Source organism: Aotus nancymaae, unplaced genomic scaffold, assembly GCF_030222135.1.
Source record: "Aotus nancymaae isolate 86718 unplaced genomic scaffold, 86718_ANA_hifiasm-v0.15.2.pri h1tg000019l, whole genome shotgun sequence".
NCBI classification, from domain to species: domain Eukaryota; kingdom Metazoa; phylum Chordata; class Mammalia; order Primates; family Aotidae; genus Aotus; species Aotus nancymaae.
In genome coordinates this window covers 48827626-48850258 of record NW_026988431.1, presented here as the reverse complement: position 1 = coordinate 48850258, position 22633 = coordinate 48827626, and the positions used below count along the sequence as shown (strand labels likewise).

The 22633-nt window shown below is 43.8% G+C and overlaps 1 protein-coding gene and 1 non-coding gene across 2 annotated transcripts in view; one reads left to right on the top strand and one right to left on the bottom strand.

The window, feature by feature from the left end:
- The window catches only part of GMPS (guanine monophosphate synthase), a 67199-nt gene extending 55234 nt beyond the window's left edge, over window positions 1-11965 (bottom strand). Inside the window, exon 1 of the mRNA XM_012447351.2 lies at window positions 11924-11965. Coding sequence (XP_012302774.1) covers window positions 11924-11950 — 27 coding nt within the window. The 5' untranslated portion in view covers window positions 11951-11965. The remainder of the gene's footprint in view (window positions 1-11923) is intronic.
- A 9192-nt stretch (window positions 11966-21157) lies between these two features.
- LOC135276017 (U6 spliceosomal RNA) lies at window positions 21158-21264 on the top strand. Its single transcript, XR_010343583.1, has one exon. It is a non-coding gene; the product is annotated as a U6 spliceosomal RNA (small nuclear RNA).
- The last annotated feature ends 1369 nt before the right edge of the window (window positions 21265-22633 follow it).

The window sequence follows — 22633 nt, the reverse complement described above, 5'->3', positions numbered from 1 at the left end:
GAAACAGGGTCTTATCATGTTGCCCAGGCTAAACTCCTGAGCTCAAGTGAGCTAAAGCTAAAGAATCAGTGTAATGTTTATCATAAAGACAAAGTCACAGAGAGATGACCATAATATAGCCATTTTATACAACTTGGACTTACATTCTTATGCATTTCTGTTATATATCGCCAGGGAAGGCAGAATCAAAATATGTTATTAATATTTATTTATTGTGTATATTTATGGGGTACAATGTGATGTTTTGACAAAGTATGTTATTGATTCAGAATCTGCTATGGATGCTTTGATATTAGTTTTTGTTTTTGTTTTTTTTTTAGATGGAGTTTTTTTGCTCATTGCCCAGGTTGGAGTGCAATGGCACAATCTCGGCTCACCACAATCTTCACCTATTGGATTCAAGCAATTCTCCTGTCTCAGCCTCCCGAACAGCTGGGATTACAGGCACGCACCACATGCCCAGCTAATTTTGTATTTTTGGCAGAAATGGGGTTTCTCCATGTTGGTCAGGCTGGTCTTGAACTCCCGACCTCAGGTGATTCACCTCAGGTGATTCTTCTCAGCCTCCCAAAGTGCTGGGATTACAGGCATGAGCCATCATCCCTGGCCTGATAATAGTTTTTTAAGTGTTACCTCAGTTGATGGTAGCAACATCTTCGGAAAGGCATATGATGATACTAATTTTCAAAATTTTACTGTGGCATTTTAGTTAGCTGTTGCCACACAATGCTGATTAACAATCACAAAATGTAAGTGGCATACAAACATAAGCATTTATTTTTTGCTCATGAGTTAGGAGGTCAGCTGACATTGCTCAGCTCCACTTGATCTTGTCCTTTTCCTGAGACTAGTACACTCATGATGTTCTCATGGTGGCAGAAGCACAAGAGGCAAGTGGAAACACAAAGACTGCTTAAAGCAGCAGAGCCTGGTGGTTCACACCTGTAATCCAGCACTTTGGGAGGCCAAGGCGGGCAGATCACCTGAAGGTGGGAGTTCAAGACCAGCCTGACCAACATGGAGAAATCCCATCTCTACTAAAAATATAAAAATAGCCGGGTGTGGTGGTGCATGCCTGTAATCCCAGCTACTCAGGAGGCTGAGGAGAATTGCTTGAACCTTGGAGGCAGAGGTTGTGGTGAGCCGAGATCATGCCATTGCACTCTAGTCTAGGCAACGAGAGAGAAACTCCGTCTCAGGAAAAAAAAAAAAAACTTAAGTGTATTAGGTGAATGGAAAATTTATTTTAAAAAAGAAAGAAAAAACCCTCAAACTACATACTTAAAGATCTATACACTTCACCGCATGTACATTTTACCACAATAAAAACAAGCAAAAACAAAACATCTATTAGTGAGTTATTTTTAATCACCTCTCTCCACAAACTGAAAGATACTATCACAATGAGCAACTGTTACCCTCAGCCTTCAGGGGCACTGATGGATAAGCTCTGCCATCATGTCAATAAGAAGGCCAACAACTACCCAAATCTAAGAGCCAGTCTGTTAAAAAAACCACAATTCAGATTAAATCCACCTTAGAAAAGATACAAAAATTATCTCAAAATGAAACGAAGACATAAATAAGAGCAAAAACTATAAAACTCTTATAAGAAACATAGGTAATTACACAAATCTTTGTGGTATGTATTGAATTAGGCAACAGTTTTTCAGATGACACTAAAAACAAGTGACAAAAGAAGAAATAGATAAGCCTCAAAACTAAAGGCTGTGGTGCTTCAAAGAACACCATTAAGAAAGTAGAAAATGATAATCCACAGAATGGCAGAAAATAATCACAAATCATATTGATAAGACACTTATCTCTAACTTAAGAAAACTCTTAAAACTCAATAAAAAAGACAACTCAATTTAAAAATGGGCAAAAGACCTGAACAGACATTTCTCCTAAGAAGATACATAAATGGCCAATAAGCACATGAAAAAATGCACGTCGTCAGTCAGGGAAATGCAAATCAAAGCCAGAATGAGATCCCACTTCACACCTAGTCTGATGGCTATAATCAAAAAGATAAGTGGGTCAGACGTGGTAGCTCATGCCTATAATCCCAGCACTTTGGCAGGCCAACACAGGCAGATCACCCGAGGTCACAGGCAGATCACCCGAGGTCAGGAGTTCAAGACTAGCCTGACCACGTGGCAAAACCCTGACTCTACTGAAAGTACAAAAAGTAGCCAGGTGTGGTGACGTATGCCTGTAATCGCAGCTACTTGGGAGGCTGAGGTGGGAGAATCACTTGAACCTGGGAGGTGGAGGTTGCAGTAAGCCGAGATCACACCACTGCACTCTAACCTGGGTGACAGAGCGAAACTCTGTTTCGGGCGGGGGGACGGAGGGAGGTACAAGTAGAGAAAAGGATATGGAAAAATTGGAAGTTCCTTGTGATGGCTAATTTCAGGTATAAACTGGACTAGATTAATAATACCAGATAGCTGGTAAAGGATTATGGGTATGTCTCTGAGGTGTTTCCAGGAGAGATTGGCATTTGAATCAGTAGACTGAGAAAGGAAGATCCACCCTCATCCAATGTGGACAGGCACTATCCAACAGGCTGAGGCCAGGACAGAACAAAATCGAGGCACAGGTAAGTCGAATTCTCTCCCTTTTGGAGCTAGGACACCTCTGACCTTGTATATAAGAACTTCAGGCTATAGCTTTCAGATTCCAGGACTTGTACCAGCAAGCAGCCACTCCCCCATCACCCCACAACCCTCGCAACCCTCTCCCACCAAGGTTTTCAGGCCTTCAGACTCAAACTGAGAGTTACAACATGAACTCCCTTGGTTCTCAGGCCTTCGAACTTATACTAAGCCATGATACCAAATCTCATGAGCCGATTCCCCTAACAAATTTCCTCTCTTTTTTATTTTCTTTTAATTTTCTTTTCTCCCTACTTACTGGTATTCCATTTCAGTAATTTTTTTTTTTTTTTTTTTTTAGACAGAGTCTCACTCTGTTACCCAGACTAAAGTGCAATGGTGCTCATCGCAACCTCTGCCTCCCGGGTTCAAGCAATTCTCCTGCCTTGGGAGATTACAGACATGTGCCACCATGCCCAGCTAATTTTGTATTTTTAGTAGAGACGGGGTTTCGCCATGTTGGTTAGGCTGGTCCCAACCTCCTGACCGAGATGTCCTGATTACAGGCATGTGCCATCTCCTCGATCTCCTGAATGTGCCACCACACCCAGCTGGGATTACAGGCATGTGCCACCATGCCCAGCTAATTTTGCATTTTTAGTAAAGACAGGGTTTTGCCATGTTGGTTAGGCTGGTCTCGATGGTGATCCACCCGACTCAGCCTCCCAAAGTGCTGGGATTATAGGCGTAAGCCACCGAGCCCAGCCTAATTTCCTCTCATATATCTCTCTCTATATATAAATACCTATATCTACTTCTATCTATAGCCTACTGTTTCTCTGGAAAAACCTGACAGATACTGCTACACAGCAGACAGAAATATAAAATGTGGCAGCTGCTTTGGAAAACAGTCTGACAGTTCACCAAAAGGTTAAACAGAGCCACTATATGACCCAGAAATTCCAGTCCTAGGAATATACTCAAGAGAATGAAAACTTATGTCTGGATAAAAACTTACACAGAAATGTCCATGGAAGCATTATCCATAATATCCAGAGTGAAAACAACCCAATGTTCATCAACCAATGAGTGGATAATATAAGGTGGTATACATACAATGGAATATTAGCTGGTAATAAAAAGGAATAAAGTACTCATTTATGCTACCAGATGAACCTCAAAAACATTATGCTAAGTGAAAGATGGCACAAAAGACCATATATTTAAAGATTCTAGTCACAAAATGTCCAAAATAGGTACTATGGTCTGAATGTTTGTGTCCCCCTAAAATTCATATGTTGAAACCTAATCACCAATGTGATATTATACTAGGAGATGAGGTCTTTGGGAGGTGGTTAGAGCATGAGGGCAGAGCCCACATGGATGGGATTAGTGCGCTTATAAAAGAGACCCCAAGGGCTGGGCATGGTGACTCACACCTGTAATTCTAACACTTTGGGAGGCCAAGATGGGTGGATCACCTGAGGTTGGGAGATCATGACCAGCTTAGTCAACATGGCGAAACCCCATCCCTATTAAAAATACAAAAATTAGCTGAGCATGGAGGCGCTTGCCTGTAATCCCAGCTATTTGGGAGGCTGAAGCAGGAGAATCGCTTGAATCCAGGAGGCGGAGGTTGCAGTGAGCCGAGATGGCGCCACTGTACTCCAGCCTGGGTGACAGCACAACTCCATTTCAAAAAAAAAAAAAAAGAGGCCCCAAAGTGAGGACACAGCAGCAAGCACTTCTATGAACCAGAAAGTGGGCCCTCACCAGGCACTGAAACTGCAGGTGCCTTGATTTTGAACTTCTCAGCCTTCAGAATTGTGAGAAATTTCTGTTGTTCATAAGCCACTCAGTTTCTGGTATTTTGTTTCAGCGGCCCCAACAGACTAAGACAATTGGCAAATCTACAGACAGAAAACAAATTTGTGGTTGACTAGGATTGGGAGGGAGGGATGGCTGCAGGAAAATGGGGACCCTTGCTAAAGGGTACAGGACTTTTTTGGAGGGGGGATGAGAATTTTGTTTTTGAGACTGAGTTTCACTCTTGTTGCCCAGGCTGGAGTGCAATGGTGGGATCTCAGCTCGCTGAAACCTCTGCCTCCCAGGTTCAAGCGATTCTCCTGCCTCAGCCTCCTGAGTAACTGGGATTACAGGCATGCGCCACTGTGCCCAGCTAATTTTGTATTTTTAGTAAAGACGGGGTTTCTCCATGTTGATCAGCCTGGTCTCGAACTCCTGACCTCAGGTGATCCTCCTCAGCCTCCCAAAGTGCTAGGATTACAGGCGTGAGTCACTGCACCCTGCCTGAGAATGTTTCAAAACTGACTATACAAATGGGGAGTGATGGCTGTACAAATCTATGAATACACTAAGAATCATGGGGTTGGACACTTTAAATAAACAAAGTACATGGTATGTGAATTATATCTCAATAAAGCTGTTATAAAAATAATATATTTTTTTAAGAAAAGTGGTAGAATCTAGACTGTGGACAAGCATGAATGTTGACTAAAATTTCTTTCAACTTGTTTGCCAAATAATAAGAGTATAATAAAGTTCTACTACTACCAATAACATAAAAATAATGATGTATCTACAGGTACTTTCGGTCATCTAAAATTTCCCAAATTAATCAGAGATTGTTGATCTAAAATTTGTCCAAAGCAGAATTTTAGAAATCTGGAGTCCTAAATTTACATTCATAATAGGACTCAGGAGAATTACTGAGACTCGTTTTCCAAATTGCAAATGAAGTAGAAGTAAATTAAATTTACATGGACCGCTGTGAGTTTTGAGATAAATTTACTGTTTTTCCAGTGCAAAGGGAAGTAACTAAACAGAAAACTTAACACATCCAGGCAACTTAAAGGTTTGAGAAACATCCCTTGCAAATGTTATAACAGACTAGAGATTCTTTACCTTTCATCAGGTTCAACGTTGTTGGTTCACCACTTTTAAAAAACAAGTAATTTATGACACTCAATTTTCAAAAAGTTTAGAATAATAAATACTCTTATTATATAATTAACTCAGAAAAATAATGTTAATGTATACACATGAGACTTGAATTTTAGCCAAATTTTAATACACAGCACTGGGATAAATCAGAACCAAACTCAGAACAATATGTGCTCTATAACTGGAGTGACCATATGGTCCAGTCTGCCCAGGACTCTTCTGATGTACATCTGTTGTCCCAGTATCCCATCCAGCTTAACATTTGTCTCAAATTTTTATTTTTAACAACATACTATGAATAACTGCATTAAAGTAAAATAGGATGGGCTTGTTAATCTTTCACCTTATATTTAATACCACCGTGAGCTATATGGCTTTGTCTAGTGTTGTGTGGGTTGCAAGTTAAAGGTGCCCCCTTTAACTTCTCATTCAGTCTGAATGCCAAATAGTGATATCACATCTCTTTCCTGACTCTTCTCTGATAAACTCAAGTACACTTGGACACAGGTAATTAAGGGTAGCTAACTCTATCCAGTCTTGGGTGATGATAGGAGAAGTATCTGAAGTTGCTGTTCCTGTTGACTACTCAGTGTACCTCCCAATTGTGTTACAGCCATTCCTCACCTTGCAAGATGCACAGAAGCCTCAAGGCCATTATAAGATGAGTCAGTGGGAAATATGAGGTATTTGTGTAACACATGCAGGAAAGATGTTATGTGTCCCTGTGTATAATGTACAGTAGATAATAATCTGAACACTCTTGCTACAGGAGTTTTGCCACTTACTTACTTATTGTATTGTGTAAATCTACAACTTTTTGTATGTAATATTTCATTTTGCAGCAATTATTATAAATTTAAATTTTCCACACTTTCTTTTATGTTCATGTGCCCCAGTTTAGAGATCTTATTCCCTTTCACATTATAACAATCTTAATGAGTGTATAGACTTAACTACATAATCTCCTAGGTCCCCAAAACCATGAACCTGAAGCCATAGCAAGGGTCCACAAACAAGAAAACCAATTAACAGTTATGTTTTTACTACAGCAAAGAGATTTTTTCAACTGCTATCATTCTTGAGCAAATACGGAAGCAGCTCTGTTCCACAATTAGCATGAAAAACACAATATTCTACACAACCCAGAATTGCATATGCCATTCAAAGATTTAAAATTCTATGAAACAATTACTTTTCTGTTGATACACAAAGTGCTTCAGAATTATGCATTAACCCTGACACCTTCATTCATTTTAAGCATCTAAACATAGTTTAGGTTAGAAAGAGGCATAAAAGCAAAGTTTAAGGCCAGAGCTGGGCACGGTGGCTCACACCTGTAATCCTAGCACTTTGGGAGGCTGAGGCAGGTGGATCACCTGAGCTCAGGAGTTCAAGACCAGCCTCAGCAACATGGCAAAAACCCCATCTCTACTAAAAATACAAAAGTTAGCCAGGCATGGTTGCACACGCCTTTAGCCCCAGCGACTCGGGAGGCTGAGTCAGAAGAATTGCTTGAGCTTGGGAGGCACAGGTTGCAATGAGGGGAGATCATGCACTGCACTCCAGTCTAGGTGACAGAGCAAGACTCTGTCTTAAAAAAAAAAAAAATAGTTTAAGGCCAGGTGCAGGGGCTCATGCCTGTAATCCCAGCACTTTGGGAGGTCAAGGTGGGCTACTCACTTGCGGTCAGGAATTCGAAACCAGCCTGGTCAACATGGTGAAGCTCTGTCTCTACTAAAAATACAAAATTAGCCAGGCATCATGGCACACAGCTGTAATCCCAGCTACTCAGGTGGCTGAGGAAGTAGGATCACTTGAACCAGGGAGGTGGAGGTTGCAATGAGCTGAGATCATGCCACTGTACTCTAGCCTGGGCAACAGAGCCAGACTCTGTCTCAAAAAAACAAAGAAAAAAAGAAACTTTAAGATTGTACCACAACAGTAATTATTCTGGGCAGCAAATAATTCTTTAAACATTCTTTGGAATGTAATTCATTAACCTTAAAAAAGTATCAAATACATTGTACAAGTATAGGACAAGTCTATAATTTTTGTAAAAATTCTTAAAAGAGTGAATTATTTTCCTTAAGTGACAAGTTGGCCACGCTAAAGGCAATGTCATCTGAGATTCCTGGAGGAATTTCAAAACTTTCAAGTCTGAGAACATACTACACTAAAAACAATTCCTTTTGTCTGCAGCAGCTTTTCCACTCTAAATGAGTATCCTAAATGAATAAAATCTGAAGAAAAAAAAAAATCTAACTTTTATCTAGGAAAAAAATTTACCGGCTGGGCACAGTGGCTCACACCTGTAATCCCAGCACTTTGGGAGGCCAAGGCGAACGGATCAACAGGTCAGGGGTTCGAGACCAGCCTGACCAACATGGTAAAACCCTGTCTCTATTAAAAAATAAATAAATAAATAAAAAGTACTAAGTTGTGACAAAAGGTGATATATAGTTGTTTGATTCTCAATGCATCCCAAATAAAAATCCCAGGTTATATTCCCATTCCATTCAAAATCTTAAATTTGGAAATTCCAAACTCAAAATTAACACTATGAAGTGGCTGGGTGCGATGGCTCATGCCTGTAATCCCAACAGTTTGGAAGGCCGAGGTGGGCTACTCACCTGAGGTCAGGAGTTAGAGAGACCAGCCTGGCCAACATGGTGAAACCCTGCCTCTACTAAAAATACAAAAAATTACCCGGGCATGGTGGCACACGCCTGTAATCCCAGCTACTCGGGAGGCTGAGGTAAGAGAATCACTTGAACCTGGGAGACAGAGGTTGCAGTGAGCTGAGATCTCGCCATTGCACTCTGGCCTGGGCAACAGAACAAGACTCTGTCTCAAAAAAAAAAAAAAAAAAAAAATTATTAAATGTCGTTAAAGATTTTGTATCACATGCAATCACTAAGGGAGTGTTTATAAAACATCTTTCATCCAAGTATCATATAACCTAGTAACAACCTCTCAATGAAGGTGATAGGACAGGTACCACCTTTACTTCAACCAAGAGTCTCCCCCTTAGATGGAGGAAAAGAGTAGGAAACTTGACAAGTCACCCAAAGCACTACTCTGATAATGCTGGCTTAATAAAACTCAAAAAAGTTACTATGTCAGCTGGGCACAGTGGCTCATGCCTGTAATCCCAACACTTTGGGAGGCTGAGGCAGGCAGATCACAAGGTCAAGAAATTGAGACCACCCTGACCAACATGGTGAAACCCCGTCTCTATCAAATATACAAAAATTAGCTGGGCATGGTGGTAGATGCCTGTCGTCCCAGCTACTTGGGAGGCTGAGGCAGGAGAACTGCTTGAACCTGGGAGGCAGAGGTTGCAGTAAGCCAAGATCTCACCACTGCACTCCAGGCTGGTGACAGATCGAGATTCTATCTCAAAGAAAAAAAAGTTACTATGTCAAATACACCCTTGCCGTAGTAAAAAGTTTTTAAAGAAAAGCTGATCACCAACTCTTTGAGGATACAAAGGCATAAGAATAACACAATCGACTTTGGGAACTCGGGGAAAGAGTGGGAAGAGGGTAAGGAATAAAAGACTACAAATTGGGTGCTGTGTATACTGCTCAGGTGGTGGGTACACCAAAATCTCACAAATCACCACAAAGAGCTTACTCATATAACCAAATGACACCTGTTCCCCAATAACATAAGGAAATAAAAATTTAAATAAAGAAACAAAATGCTGGATAGGCACAGTGGCTCACTTCTATAATCCTAGCACTTTGGGACAATGAAGAGGGAAGATAGCTTGAGCCCAGGAGGTCCAGATCAGCCTGAGCAACATAGCAAGACCTGTCTCTACAAAAAATAAAAATTAGCAGGGTGGGGTGACCCATGCCTGTAGTCCCAGCTACTCAGGAGGCTAAAGAGGTCAAGGCAGCAGTGAGCTGAACTCCAGTTTGGGTGACAGAGCAAGACCCTGTCTCAAAAAAATATATAAATTAAAAATTAAAATACTGTGTATAAAAAGTAATTAAAATAACCCAAATGCTTTTATGGCTTTTAGGTCCCTCTCTAGTTTCTATCATGCAAAAATGCCATTTTAGAAAATACTGGTAACTGAAATGTACCAGAAAGAGGAATCAAAACCAGCTCTTGTCCAACTTTTAATTTATGAACTAGGATACACACAGTAAAGGACCAATCAATGTACAAAGTAATCCTATATATAGCACTTATACTTTCCTCCCAAGGGAAAAGTGGTTCAGTTGTAAGCTATGGAAAATAAGACTCCTACTCATTTCCAGGTGGGCCTCTTAGAAATATGCAAAATAAAGTAGGTGATATAAGGTATTTCCACATATGTAATATCTCTTTACTTAAAATGTTTATATCAATGGCATGTCATCGTTTGTCAGGATTCTTTTTCTTCAGAAGTACATAACAATAATCATAGACTTGATGAAGTATGTTAATTCTCAGATGTTCCTCTTAAAAATGCTTCAATTCAGTCTACAACTAATTGTTAACATAGTTTTTTAAATGTTTATGTTATAAAACACAAAGAACCTTGAAATAAAATTAATTCACCAAACTAATAAGATTATCTTTGTAATTCCAAGTCTAGCAAAACAAAAAATTGATCAGTTAGGGAAAAAAAATCCTCTTATATACTCTGGAAACAGATCTTACACTTTCCTCTGCCACTTAGTTTTGTGAAAATACTCCTCTCAAATGCACTACGTATTTTTCAAAACCAATAAATCAGATTTGAGTCCTTCTAACACCAGTTATTTCCTCTATTGGCATAAAGATGAATCTTTCCAATGAGTTGTAAAGCTCAAAACCAGACAGAAAAATGCTCTGCAAGTCAACTAGTATATAGGAAAGAGCTGGACAATGAGGTTTACATTTGCTCCTGAGGTCAGAAACAGGTTTGTGTGTCTTCATTAGTTTCATAAACCTCAGAAAGAGCTCCCAGACCTAAGCAACACTGGTGCCTTGGTTTAAGAGTTAAAATCAGCTACCTTATAATCTTGACTCATTTGTTCAACAAATACTTTTTGAATAATTACTGGGTGCTAAGCAGCCATTCAAGAGGACTTCTAAGATGTGACCCTTGAGCATCTCCTTTTAAAAAGAATGTTAAAATTCTGCTTGACTAAGTCACTACTCCCTGACGTCGAGCACCAAATCCCACTCGAAGTATACATTCCCACCCACCTGAACGAAATTTATTTAAGTTTTTTCCTAAAGCTAGGCCCTAAACAGCGTATAGGAGGAGGTATACCTTGCTGAAGTAAACCGCAATTCAAAACTGCGCAGTTTCCCGCTGGCAAAACTGACTTAGCGAAGGTCGGAAAGAACTCCAGGCCAATGAAAATTTTAATACAGAAGTGAAAGCGAGGGTGCCCAATTCAGAAGCGGGAGGAAAGAAAAGACGAAGGGTCTAAGAAAAAAGTGAGTTGCAGGCGAGGAAATGAGCAGAAGCGGTCAAACGCGCTCTCCCCGCTGGGTACGTCAAGGTGGCAACTTTTCCATCACCCGGGAACTCCCAACTGCCCAGCCCTCGGGCGAAGAGGCACGGCTCGAGTTCCGGGGGTGGGGGGGGACCCCAAAGGCGGGGAAGCGAGTTATCCCGCAAACCAGCAAGCTAGACAGGGAGCGAGCTGGACGGGGTCGGGACCTGGACCTCCGAGGATGGGGGAGGGGGAACCGAGTGCGCGACCCCAGGGCCACCAGCCCTCACGCGGGCCTGCAGGGGCGTGGGGGGAGGGGGAAGACGGTGCAGCCCCGCGGGGCTAGTCTAAAACCGGCCTAACCGCCGCGGAGCCCAAGGCCGGCGGGGGGAATGGAGCGGGCCTCGCCGAGGGCAGGCGGGAAACGGGGTGGCGGGAAGACCACAGGCTCGCCCAGCTAGAACGCCGCACAGGAGGCCCCGAACCTGCCCTGCCTTCAGCGGGCCCCGGGATAGCCACAACAGGCCCCTAACCTCCCAAAGGGACGGGGTGGGAGCCGAGGAAGCCCCCACCCGACCCGCAGACACACAAACCCGCTCGCCTCCCTACCCCCACCCTCGGGCCGCGCTCGCGGGCTCTGCGCCCCACAGCTGCGCGGGGGAGGCAGGGGCCAGCGGCGTGGCCGCGGGGAGCCGATGCCCTCCCCGACGCCCGGACCTCGACTCGCCGACAGAATCAACAAAGCACCGCCGCTCCCGAGGAGAAAAAAATGCCACAGGCCCCGACCAGGGACTCTCCGACGCGTGGCTGCCCGGGCCGCAGGGCTGCGCGGACGGGCTGGGGGGAGGGGGTGGGGAAGAGCCCCGCTAGGTGGCTCCCCGGCCCGGGAGCCTCGCCTCTGCAGGGAAGCGGTGCGGCAGGGACCCCCACGCTGACCTTGGAGTCTCCGTTGCACAGAGCCATCGGGGCTAGGGCCGGGGCCGCGGCGGTGGCGGCGACAGTACGAGACGGGGCGGGAGGGTCCCGGAAGGGTCGGCGCCGCGGGCCGAGGCTGAGAGGGACGCCTGGTGAAGGAACAACCGGCCGCGGAGAGGAGCCAGTCGCCACAGAAGCGCCGAAAGGAGCAGGAGCCGCGGAGCGCGAGCCCCAGCGCCGCGGGAGAGGAGACCAGCAGCGCGCACGCTGCCCCCGCCTCTTGCTTCCGCCCCAGCCGGCCACTGGGAGGAGCCAGAGCCCGTTGAGCTTGGCAGCCGAGCCTCGGATACTCTCCGCAGCCGCCGCCAAACCGGCCGGCCCTCGAGAGGAGGGGCTGGCGGTGGCTGGCCCCGCCCCCCCAGGCACGCCCCCGCCGGCAAAGCCGGCCGGGTCTCCCGCGGCCCGCCCTTGGGAGGAGGGGCTCGCGGCACCAGGCCCAGCCCCCGCCACGGAGGCCTGCCCGTGGAGAAGGAACCACGGAGGCCGGCGCCCGCCTCCGTCCCGCCGGCCCTCGGGAGGAGGAGACCGCGGCGCCCATCGGCTCCGCCCCTCCCGCCTTCGCACCGAGGAGCCCGCCCCGGGAGGAGGGGCCTGTGGCGCCGGCTCGGAGAAAAACCGAAGCCGAAGCCGCTAGCCGATTTGCCTGCTTCCTGGGACGGCTGCGGGAGGCTGGCGGCACGGAGGAGACCTCCTGAGAGCTGGGCCCCTGGCGGAACTCTTAGCCGGTAGCGTGGCCTTAGGATGTCGGACGTGAGGGAGGCCAAGGCTGCTTTGGAAGGTTTCTTGGCCACATCTCAAGGACGTCATTGTAGGACCTGATCACTTAGGAACTTTAAAAGTTATACAGCTCGGCCGGGCGCGGTGGCTCACGCCTGTAATCCCAGCACTTTGGGAGGCCGAGGCGGGTGGATCACGAGGTCAAGAGATCGAGACCATCCTGGTCAACATGGTGAAACCCCGTCTCTACTAAAAATACAAAAAATTAGCTGGGCATGGTGGCGCGTGCCTGTAATCCCAGCTACTCAGGAGCCTGAGGCAGGAAAATTGCCTGAACCCAGGAGGCGGAGGTTGCGGTGAGCCGAGATCGCGCCTTTGCACTCCAGCCTGGGTAACAAGCGAAACTCCGTCTCAAGAAAAAAAAAGTTATACAGCTCCCCACAAAAAGTTCTACAGCAGGTGCAGTATTTCCAAAGAGAAGGGAGTTTGGGAGTGGTCATCTGGTGAGCAGCTGGGCCAGGAAACTGGTCATGAAGCTCTGTTGGCACAGCAATGTTTTTATTGGGATTGTTTGTGGGAAAGGGGCTGCAATCCCTCCACCTAACCCTTGGCAACCATCAAGATGAGGTGTTACCTTGAATTTGGTTACCTAGAGGCCTAAATCGGGATTGGGGTATAAAGAATAATACTTGAGATGGCTTCCAGCTAACAAAGCCTTTCCACAAATATTATTATAATACAGCCAACATTTGCTTTGGTCATTCTTGTGTCAGACTCTAGTTAAGGTATTAAGGAGCCAGTGAGAAAACACTTTAGAAACTAACTTTAACCAATCCCGTGAAGGCAGTAAGGTAGGATTGATATTCTTATGCTTTTTACAAATGAGGAAATTGAGGCTTAGTAAGATAATGTGCAGAGCTCTCAGTATAGAAGGGAAGGGCTCCCCAAACTGGGAAGGAGTAGACAGTTTATTAGTAAAATATTTACAAAAACGAAAGACCCAAGGTCCTAGTGGACCTGAGACTCAAGTATTTCTCTTACCTTTTTTTGAACTGAAAATGGAATATTTGAAATTTTCAAAGCCATGGATACTGGCTTCTCTAGGTAGGTCTGTATGCACAATCTAACGAAGAGTGTAGTAACCAATAGGAGAGCAGCCTTAACTTACATAAACATCCATCCCAATGGAATGGAATGTGGTGTGATGTACTGGCATTAAGGATTGGCTAAATCCCATCTATCTTAAACAATGCTTAGTTAAATATATTGCATATTTTTAAATATAGGTCAGGCATGGTGGCTCACACCTGTAATCCCAGCACTTGTGGAGGCCGAGGCAGGTGGATCACCTGAGGTCAGAGTTCCAGGCCAGCCTGGCCAACACCATGAAACTCCATCTCTGCTAAAAATACAAAAATTAGCCTGGTGTGGCAGCCTGCACCCATAATTCCAGCTACAAGGGAGGCTAAGGCAGGAGAATCACTTGAACCCAAGAGGCAGAGGTTGCAATGAGCTGAGGTCCCGCCATTGCATGCCAGCCTCGGTAACAAGAGTCACACCATCTCAAAATAAATAAATAACTTCTAGTGGTCACCTGTGCTTATGGCTAAGAATGTTGGCATGCACACAATATAGGAACCTGATATTCTTAAGTTCTTTAACTTCTGACTCTATTGACCCATCCCTCTTTGCTGAAACTGGATTTTCCTTAAAATGCACCACAAAGTTGTCTTTTCATCTCTGTGATTCCTCTTGCTTGCTCTTGTTTCCTTTGCTTGCTCCTTGTCCTATATCTGTCCTTCAGGAGTTATAGTGTTGGATTTCTTCAGTATTTCTATTCCTAATCCTTTTCTCATTTTACTCTTCCCTGGGGCAGTTGTTTGAAAATATAGATTTGTTGGCCAGGGGTGGTGGCTCACACCTATAATCCCAGCACTTTGGGAGGCAGAGGCGGGTGGATCACCTGAGTTCAGAAGTTCAAGACCAGCTTGGCCAACATGGTGAAACCCCGCGTCTACTAAAAATACAAAAAATTAGCCAGGCATGGTGGTAGACACCTGTAATCCCAGCTTCTCGGGAGTCTGAGGCAGCAGAATTGCTTGAACCTGGGAGGTAGAGGTTACAGTGAGCCAAGATTGTGCTACTGCACTCCAGCCTGGGCAACAAGAGTGAAACTCCATCTCAAAATAAATAAAATACAGACGTTTTCAAAATACCCTTAATATGCTCTATGTTTTGACAACTCTATTCTGAGCTCTAGACCCAGATAACTATGTTCATCCCCAGTCCGATTATCAATGTCATGTTGGGCCCCAAACTCAGCAAGTTCAAAACAAAACTTATCTCCCAAACTTCTCATTGACGGTTACTTTTTTTTTTCTTTTGGCAGCGTTTCGCTCATGTTGCCCAGGCTGGAGCGCAGTGACACAATCTCAGCTCGCTGCAACCTCCACCTCCCAGGTACAAGCAATTCTCCTGCCTCAGCCTCCTGAGTAGCTGGGATTACAGGCACCTGCAACCACACCCAGCTACTCATTGGCACTTATTGGGCAGAAAACATTCAGTCTTTCACCAATGACCTGTAGGTTTTCATAGACGCCCTTTATCAAATTGAGCAAGTTTCTTTCTGTTGCTATTTTGCTGAGAGTTTTGGTCAAGTATGGATGCTGTCAAATACTTTTACTGTGGCTATTCAAATGACTATATAGTTTTTCTTTTTTCAGTCTTGAATGTGTTAAATTACATTGATTTTTTTTTTTTTTTTTTTGAGACGGAGTTTCACTCTTGTCACCCAGGCTCAAGTGCAATGGTACAATCTTGGCTCACTGCAACCTCCATCTCCCAGGCTCAAGCAATTCTCCTGCCTCAGCCTCCCGAGCAGCTGTGACTACAGGCGTGTGCCACCACACCCAGCTAATTTTTTGTATTATTAGTAGAGACGGGGTTTCACCATGTTGGCCAGGCTGGTCTCGAACTCCTGACCTCAAGTGATCTGCCCGCCTCAGCCTCCCAAAGTGCTGGGATTATAGGCATGAGCCACCATGCCCGGCCCTGTTTCACATATTTTGTCTGAGTTTTTTTGTTTGTTTCAGGCAGGAGGGGAAATCCAGTACCGGTTACCTCCTCTTTGACAGAAGCAGAGGTCTGGAAACCCCTTTTTTTTTTTTTTTTTTTTTTCTGTAGACCCATGTTCACCAAATGGAAGCCTATTTTAATGATACATTGAGGCAGCTTAAACCTACAAGGTCTTCCTTCTTTACCTGTCATATAAATATTTTTGTTAAGGGATAAGGTTGCCCTGAATTCAGAAAAACTTAGGCAGCATAGAACAGTGATGTTGAGTCCTTTAAATGCAATTGTATGATTTCTAGGACCAATATATTTTTCAATACATTTGATAAAACCCCCAGATAGAAATTTCATACAACTTTTCAGATTTGGTATGTATCATATCATAAAATATTTATTACAGGCACCACTATGTCCGGCTAATTTTTTTGTATTCTTAGTGGAGACAGGGTTTTGTGATCTTATTTCATCTTTCAAAATGTTTAATATTTTCAACCTCTCATTAACAAAAAAATTAACTTTTAGACTTATGAAAAATATTAGTTGTTAAAATGTGGAAGGAGGTATGCAGTTTTGCAAAATCATTGTATGGTGGTATGTGAGATTTTGTTTTTGTTTTTATTTTTTATTTATTTATTTTTTTAATTGAGACAGAATCTCACTCTGTTACCCAGGCTGGAGTGCAGTTGCGCAATCTCGGCTCACCGCAACCTCCACCTCCTGGGTTCAAGCAATTCTCCTGCCTCAGCCTCCTGAGTAGCTGGGGTTATAGGTGCACACCACTATGTCTGGCTAATTTTTTTGTGTTTTTAGTGGAGACAGGGTTTTGCCATGTCAGCCTGGCTGGTCTCAAACTTCTGACCTCAGGTGATCCACCCGCCTCAGCCTCCCAAAGTGTTGGGATTACAGGCATGAGCCATTGAGCCCAGCAACTTTTTTTTTTTTAATTGACGACAACCATTTTAAAATACAAATGTTGCTGGGCGCAGTGTGCTCCCAGCACTTTGGGAGGCCAAGGTGGGTGGATCACTTGAGCTCAGGAGTTTGAGACCAGCCTGGGCAACATGGTGAAATCCCATCTCTACTAAAAATACAAAAATTTACTAGGTGTGGTGGCAGGCACCCATAGTCCCAGCTACTCAGGAGGCTGAGGCAGCAGAATCACTTGAACCCAGGAGGCGGAGATTGGGCAACAGAGCGAGACTCCACCTCTAAAAAAAATACAAATGTGATCATTTTATGGCCCCCACAACTGCTCTCAGGATAAACTCCAAACTTCTAACATTTCTTATTAGGCACTTGGAGGTTTGGCTAGCTCCTGTTTACCTTGCAGCCTGCCTCTTACCACTGCCCCCATCACTCTACCCTCTAGCCATATTAAACTGATTCAATTCCATAAACATGACATGTTCTCTCTTGACGTGGGCCTTTTGCACATAATGTGGAATATTTCTGATTCCCTTCCCACAACTCTGAAGTCTTGCATTACATGTCTCCTCCTCTTGTGATCCCATAACCCTTTCTTCTTCATTAATACTCGCCACCTTTACTGCTTTTGTGTGTTCACTTGTGTCTGTCCACAGAAAGACCCTGACAACGGTATCACCCCAATGGCAATGAGCAAACCCAGCACTCAAATCCTGGCTTCTAAATACCATGCTCCAGCAAGAGAAACCAGGGCTTCTTAGAGAAATGGCTGATTTGGGGACCAAGGAAGAGAGAAGATGACTAGGAATAACTTTTTGCACCAGAAGTAAGGAAGTGTTCAGGGAATCATGGGGACATGTCAGAAGGACAAAGAAGTCAGCCTGAAAGAGCTTTTACTGTCCAAATCAAAAACAATATGTCAAAATAAACAATGATACTAAACATTATATCCACTGAATCGATTAGGAATATATCAGTCTTTGCCAATATAAACAAATGAATGATTAAATGGAGAGAAGAGAAAGTTCTTCCTTATAATGGAATGTTGACTAATAAACATAGAAGGAATGGTTAAATTAGAAAATCATTTTGGAACCATCATAAAAACAATAAATTTAGGCAGTAAGCATCAATGGATACTAAAATTAGTGGGGGAAAGATGGATGAGGGAACAGGTTTTATTTACATTGTCTCAAAGTATCTCCCCACAAAATAATTATCAATTATGCAAGGAAAAAGCGTCACTTTACAATGGGGAAACATGAAGACATGTCTTTACCCAAGTGATCAAAGTTAACATCAAGAATAAATCAACATCATGTGTCACTTGATGGATACAGTGAGATGTGCACAGTATTATTTTAGTAGTGTCTTGCTTAAAATGCATAACCTGAATTTAATCATGTATAAACATTAGACAAACTCAAATGGAGGCACAATCCATAAAATAGCTAGTCTGTAATTGTCCCACTCATCTGTGGTTATATAACAACCCCCAACCTAGTGGCTTAAAACTACAACACTATTTTGCTGCTATTTGGGCAGGCTTCAGCAGGGGCAGCTTTTCATCACCCTGTTGTGTCAGCTGGCACAGCCCAAAGCCCAACCCCACTAGGCCTTAGCTAGAGTAGCTCAAGGGCTGGAAGCTGGAATCATCTGAAGCCTTTCTCACTCACATCTCTGATACCTCAAACAGCTGAGGACACTCAAACACCTGAGGGCTAGAACAGTTGTAGTCTTCCTAGCATCTCTACCTCTATGTGGTCTATCGCAGCTACTTCAGATTAACTGGATTTCCTATATGTCAGCTCAGGACTCCCAAGGAGAGTGTGGGGGTGGGTGGTGAGGGGTGGGCAGTGAGATATCAAGCATTAGGTAGAAGCTGTGTGGTCTTTTCTATTCTAGCCTTAGAAATTACACAGGTTTACTTCCCTGCATTCTATTAATTTAATGTATCACAAGACCTACCCAGATTTAAGGAGAGTGTTCTGGAAGAACATGTGGAACTAAAAACATGGTGCAATGCTTGGAAAATAAAATTAGCCACAGTAGGCCAGGTGTGTTGCCTCACAGCTGTAATCTTAGCAATCTGGGAGGACCAGGCAGGTGGATCACTTGAGGTCAGGAGTTTGAGACCAACCTGGCCAGCGTGGTGAAACCCCATCTCTACTAAAAATATAAAAATTAGCTGGACGTGGTGGCACACGCCTGTTGTCCCAGCTACTTGGGAGGCTGAGGTACAAGAATTACTTGAACCCAGGAGCCAGAGGTTGCAGTGAGCTGAAATGGTACCACCGCCCACTCCAGCCTGGGCGACAGAGTGAGATTCTTTCTCAAAAAAATAAATAATAATGATAATAATAATAAATGATTTTAAAAAATAATCCTCACAAGAGTCCTATATAATGGGTGATATTATTATACTGTTTTTTTTCTTCTTAGAGGGAGTTTTGCTCTTCTGACCCAGGCTGGAATGCAATGGCACCATCTCAGCTCACTGCAACCTCCGCCTCTCGGGTCCGAGCAATTCTTCTGCCTCAGCCTCCCGGGTAATATAGCTGGGATTACAGGCTTGCACCACCACTCCTGGCTAATTTTGTATTTTTAGTAGAGATGGTGTTTCACCATGTTGGCCAAGCTAGTCTCGAATTCCTGACCTCAGGTAATGCACCCTCCTCGGCCTCTCAAAGTGCTAGAATTACAGGAGTAAACCACCATGACCGGCTTAGATTTTATAAGCTTGTCACCCTTTTATGATTGAGAAAACAGATAAATTAACTAGCTTGAGCCCCCATAGGTAGTAAACCACAGAACTGAGATTCAAACCAAGCTAACTCGTTCTAGCTTTTATATTGTTTGTTAAACATTCAAAATATACTTAATCAAAGAATCTCTAAAGGCACAAGCATACTGGGAAATTTTTCATTTTCTTTTCATTTTTTTTAGATGGAGTCTCACTCTATAGCCCAGGCTGTAATGCAGTGGCACAGTCTTGGCTCACTGTAACCTCTGCCTCCCCAGCTCAAGCAATTTTCCTTCCTCAGCCTCCCAAGTAGCTTGAATTTCAGGCACCTGCCATCAAGTCAGGCTAATTTTTTGTATTTTTAGTAGAGATGGTGTTTCACCATGTTGGCCAGGCTAGTCTCGAACTCCTAACCTCAGATAATCCCCGCCCACCACACCTTGGCCTCCCAAAGTGCTAGGATAACCTCAGGCCACCATACTTAGACTGAAATTAGATCTTAAAAATGCTTTCTGTTGGCTGGTGTGGTGGCTCACGCCTATAATTCCAGTACTTTGGGAGGCTGAGGCGAGTGGATCAAAAGGTCAGGAGTTTAAGACCAGCCTGGCCAACATGTTGAAACTCTGTCTTTGCTAAAAATACAAAAATAAGCTGGGTGTGGTGGCATGCCTATAATCCCAGCTACTCATTGCACTCCAGCTCTGGGCAACAGAGCAAGACTCCATCTTGGGGGGAAAAAAATGGGGTGGGGGAGCTATACTCCAATGTGTAGATGACATTTTATTTGAGTCCCACTGAAGAGGACTCAAATAAAAATGCCATTCGCGTCCTAAACTTCCTGTAAAAAAGAGGGTCTTTCCATCCAAGGCCCAGATTTCTTTTCTTTTTTTTGAGATGGAGTCTCACTCTTGTTGCCCAGGCTGGAGTGCAATGGCGTGATCTCAGCTTACTGAGATCTCCGCCTCCCGGGCTCAAGCAATTCTCCTGCCTCAGCCTCCTGAATAGCTGGGATTACAGGCATGTGCCACCATGCCTGGCTAATTTTGTATTTTTAGTAGAGACAGGGTTTCACCATGTTGGGCAGGCTGGTCTCAGGTGATCCACCTGCCTTGGCCTCCCAAAGTGTTGGGATTACAGGCATTAGCCACCACGCCCAGCCTCTTCTGTTTTTTTGTTTTGTTTTGTTTTGTTTTTTTGAAACAGAGTGTGGCTCTGTCACCCAGGCTGGAGTGCAGTGGTGTGATCTCAGCCCACTGAAACCTCCCTTGCCCTAGTTCAAGCGATTCTCCTGCCTTAGCATCCAGAGTAGCTGGGACTAGAGGCATATACCACCTCACCAAGCTAATTTTTGTATTTTTAGTACAGACAGGGTTTCACCATGTTGACCAGGCCAGTCTCAAACTCCTGACCTCAGGTGATTCTCCCGCCTCAGCCTCCCAAAGTGCTAGGATTACAGGCATGGGCCACTGCACCCAGCTTCAAGACCCAGATTTCTAAACTTAAAGTAAAATATCTGGAATACATCCTAAGCCCAGGAAACTGAACCTTGTCCATCAGACAAAAAGAGACTATCTTAAAAAACAGAACTTTAACAAACAAAAAAACTCAGAACTTTCCTGAGTATGGCAGGATTTTACAGAATTTGGATCCCAGGATTTGGGCTCATTGCTAAGCAGTTATATAAGGCCCTAAGGAGGGCCAGAGCATGGCCTTAAATGATCAAAAAAAGAAGAGGTTTTGTGCTCGCTTCAGCAGCACATATACTGAAATTGGAACGATACAGAGAAGATTAGCATGGCCCCTGCGCAAGGATGACACGCAAATTCGTGAAGCGTTTCATATTTTGTGCAGTCTGAGAAGATAATTTCAGTATCTGCTAATCTAGCACTAAAGAAATAGGTTAAGCAAAAAAAAAAAAAAAAAAAAGAGGAGGTTTTACCTTCTAGCTAAAACAAGGGGGGATTTGCAGAATAATAAACCACACCTATTGTTCTTACATTAACAACTCAGGATTAAACTACAAGTTCAAAATATTTACCAACAGCCTACCTGGCTACATAATTTCAATAGCTCCACTACTCAACCCATCTGGGACTTCATCAAAGGATACCTACCAAGTGTGACATAGTTCCTACCTTTCCTAGGACCTTTAATAACTATCTTATTACTACTAATCTTTGGTCTTTGCTTGTTTAACCTCCTTGTAAAGTCTGTGTCTTCTAGGTTGTAGCAGTTGCCAAAATAATGGTCATATAAAGATTGCAGCCAGTGCCTGCCTCATATTCAGACTCTCCTGATGATCCACCCTTGGAACCCTCAGACCAAGCAGCCAGAGATTTCCATACCCTTGATAGGCAGGGCCAATGTCCCATTCAAATACATAAGATTGACTTCCTCCTTCATCAATCCTGAAAAATAAAAAGTAATAATCTCTGAGGGTGGAAAATGAGACAAGAATAATACAGGATGGTTGCAGAAAAATTACAAAAAATTCCAGGCAGCAGTTTCACATAAGTAACAAGGAAAAAAACTGTTAAAATAGCTGCATAACGTAGAGGTTAATAAGACTCTAAAAACCAGGGTGTGGGCCAAACTTGCTAAGACCAACAGGACACAACATGGCCCTGGATTTGATCTAGGTTTCACCTAGGACCTAATTATATGCTTATTAACTTACTAAGTCACACACCCACCAGTGCCATGACAGTCCCATATTTGGTTAAAAACTGGATGGCACCACAGTTCTGGGAAATCTCCAGTTTTTTCCAGGATTCTTCATGAATATTTCATTCCTTGGTTAAAGAAAGATAAAAACCTCACATTGGGCTGTGTGACTCCCGAGTATGTTCACACTCCCCTTTCTTGTATGTGTAATTTTCTCTTTGCAATAAACCTCCACATTTTTGTAACCGCTCAATGGGTTCATCTTGCTCGCTGCCTAAACAGAACCAATTTATCAAGAGGGGAATTGCAATAGAGAAAGAGTAATTAACGCAGAGCCAGCAGTGTGGGAGGCCAGAGTTTTATTATTCAAATCAGTCTCCCTAAGCATTCAGGGATCAGAGTTTTTGTTTTTGTTTTTTTTTCCTTACCAAAATCAGGTGGAATAAGGGATCAGGGTTTTTAAGGACAAATTAGTGGGTGGGGGAAGCCAGTGAGCCTTGAGTGCTGATTGGTCAGGTCAGAGACGAAATCATAGGGAGTCCAACCTGTCT